The sequence below is a fragment of the Vigna unguiculata genome, chromosome 2 (assembly GCF_037176805.1).
Source record: "Vigna unguiculata cultivar grain cowpea cultivar isolate G323 ecotype 2 chromosome 2, ASM3717680v1, whole genome shotgun sequence".
Taxonomy (NCBI): Eukaryota; Viridiplantae; Streptophyta; class Magnoliopsida; order Fabales; family Fabaceae; genus Vigna; species Vigna unguiculata.
Window position 1 is genome coordinate 3,973,443 of NC_140793.1, and position 2,436 is coordinate 3,975,878.

At 36.5% G+C, this 2,436-nt stretch overlaps 1 protein-coding gene across 1 annotated transcript; it reads right to left on the reverse strand.

Moving 5' to 3' along the window:
* Positions 1–606: 606 nt before the first annotated feature.
* Positions 607–2,074, reverse strand: LOC114173028 (peroxidase 5-like). Its single transcript, XM_028057221.2, has 2 exons — positions 1,749–2,074; positions 607–1,619 (listed from the first exon to the last, which is right to left on the reverse strand). The coding sequence occupies exons 1-2, from the start codon at positions 1,953–1,955 to the stop codon at positions 849–851; spliced, it is 978 nt and encodes a 325-aa protein (XP_027913022.1). The 5' UTR covers positions 1,956–2,074; the 3' UTR covers positions 607–848.
* Between the last annotated feature and the right edge of the window lie 362 nt (positions 2,075–2,436).

Sequence of the window (2,436 nt, forward strand, 5' to 3'; positions counted from 1 at the left end):
TTTTTTTCCTCCTTCTACTTTTTTAAAAAACATTTTAAAGATAAAATTATGATGAAATTTCATATATATATATATATATATATATATATATTTTTTTTTTTTATACGTGGTTGAGATATTTCAAATACCTCAATACTTATATGTAATATACTTTACTAATAAAAGAAATATACGTTGAACTCATACTTTGTTTATTTTCTCAATGTATAAACTATATTTTACTATAGAATTTTACCATAACAAGAACAAACTTGTTTCTATTTGAATCAGATACAAAACGACAAATCATTAAGATAACATTCTTAAATATTTTAGAAAGATAAACTGCCTTTTTTAGAAAAATAAACTAGAAAGGTTCTCATTTATAATTAATATCAGATTTTCACCTCAACTCTAAATCCTAATTGTATCTTTCAAAATATATCTTGGATTTTACCCTTGATTTTTATCATAACAAGAACATAATTGTTCCGATGTTTCCTTTGAGTCGGACACTAAGATACAAATCATCAACTTTAATAGCAGTATTAGATCTTTTAGAAGGACAGATCAGAATTTCTTAGAAAAATAGAGTTGAAAGGTTCACCTACATCTATAAAAGAAAGCTTAAGGAAAATCAATAATGTATTATTGTTTATCAGCAAAACAAGTATTACAAGAAGAGGTAAGGCACATGAATAACCGCCTAGAGGATATACACACTTGAATTGTACGAATCAAACTCAAAAACAGAAGAACAATTGCAAACCATTTCAATTTCCCCTTTACGAAAGGAAATTATGAACAAATTAACGAAGTTTTTTTTTTTTTTTTCCAGGGAAATATCAAGGAGCTCTTGCTGCTGTTAACTAATTAACGAAGCTGCACTGCTTCCTGATCTCACCATCGTAGCCGGTAAGCACTTGTATTGAACCCATGCGCACCATCGCTTGGGCAAACTTCTCAGCCCAACTTGCACCATTGTATGCATTGCTTTCAACCATTGGCTTTGTGGATTGAGTGGCGAACAGGGTCTGATCCGATGTCAACAAGCCACGGTGGTTGATCAAACCCTCATAGTATTTGCTGTCCAAACGAATAGGAGTGGAAGGTTCCAGAGAAACTGTGGTGCCTGTGACAGCGGGTGGCGGAGGACACTGCTTTTTCAACGTTTCAGCATATGAAGGGTCGAGTGAGGGATCTTGTGTGACCGTGCCACTGAAAGAGTATAAGCGATTCGAGAAGACACCACAACTAGCCACACCGATTGAATGTGCTCCTGAAAGTGTGACCATTTCATCTACGGACAAACCCTTTTGTCCAAAGTTATTGATGAGTTGATCAGCGTTGAAACCCGGTCCAGGAAGATTCTGTGGAACTTCGTCACCAATAGAGACACGACCATCTCTGCGTCCTGATGGAACATCATAGTTTATTCCACCAACTTTGGAAGCACTGTCTCGTGCTGCAAAGGCCAAAATGTCAGCACATGATACTGTGTTAGGGCATGCAGCCTCCAACTGGGTCTTGGCCTCGTCAATCACCTCGAACCCACGTAAGCTTGGGTTGTTGATGAAATTGTCTCGTTCAGCTGGCGGGTTTCCCGGTGTAGATGCTAGTAACACAGAACCATCACATCCCTGATCAACACAGGAGCAGCACAAAGCAATTTCAGAATCAGAAACTCATATATTTTTAACTTTTGTTCTCTTTGAAGTGATTAAGAAGAAACTCATCTATATATATATATATATATGAATTGAACTTACCCTAACAAAGCAATCATGGAAGTGCAATCTGATGATACCAGCTGCTATGCCTGGGTTGGCAGAAATTGCTTTTTCTACAGTGCTTTTCACTATTGCCTCAGCAGATGGGCATGTGGACCTATAGAAACCCACTTCCAGAGATGCTGAGGCCAATGAAATCAGAACCAAAGCAGAAACCATTTGAAGCAAGCATGGAGTAGTATCCATTGTTATTGTTGTTGTTGGTTTGTTTGAATGTTTCAAGACAAGACCAGAAAGAGATTTGTGTTGTACTTTTGTATATGATGCTGTTGACTATTGATTAAGGAAGAGGTGGAGAGAAATTGAGCTCAAGCAAATGTATTTATAGGTTTATTTCTTGTGAGATGATTCGTGAAGTTTTTTATTAGGGAAACAATCAAATTTAAAACCGTGTTGTACCCTGCAAATAAAATAAGTGGCAGTTGAATTTGTCTGTCTTGAACCTTTCTCTTCGTGCTCATGACTTTGTCTCTTATTTTTACCTTAACGTTAGCATAAGAAAATGAAATTAAACCTAACTCAAATCCTACGACGCATAACATATTAATTGACCTATAGCAAGAGGGTAAAGGGTGATGACAAAAATAGCGGCTGAAGTTCAGTTGGAAATTTTGCAGGCTCTTTGGTGGCTGCATGTGGCATTTAACTGATGCAATTTGATGAAGTG

Bases quoted from the DNA above. Each gene is read 5' to 3' on its own strand.
- LOC114173028 (XM_028057221.2), bottom strand. From the start codon at position 1,955: ATGGATACTACTCCATGCTTGCTTCAAATGGTTTCTGCTTTGGTTCTG. The intron at 1,620-1,748 runs GTAAGTTCAATT...TGTGTTGATCAG, and splicing joins TCCATGATTGCTTTGTTAGG to GGATGTGATGGTTCTGTGTT.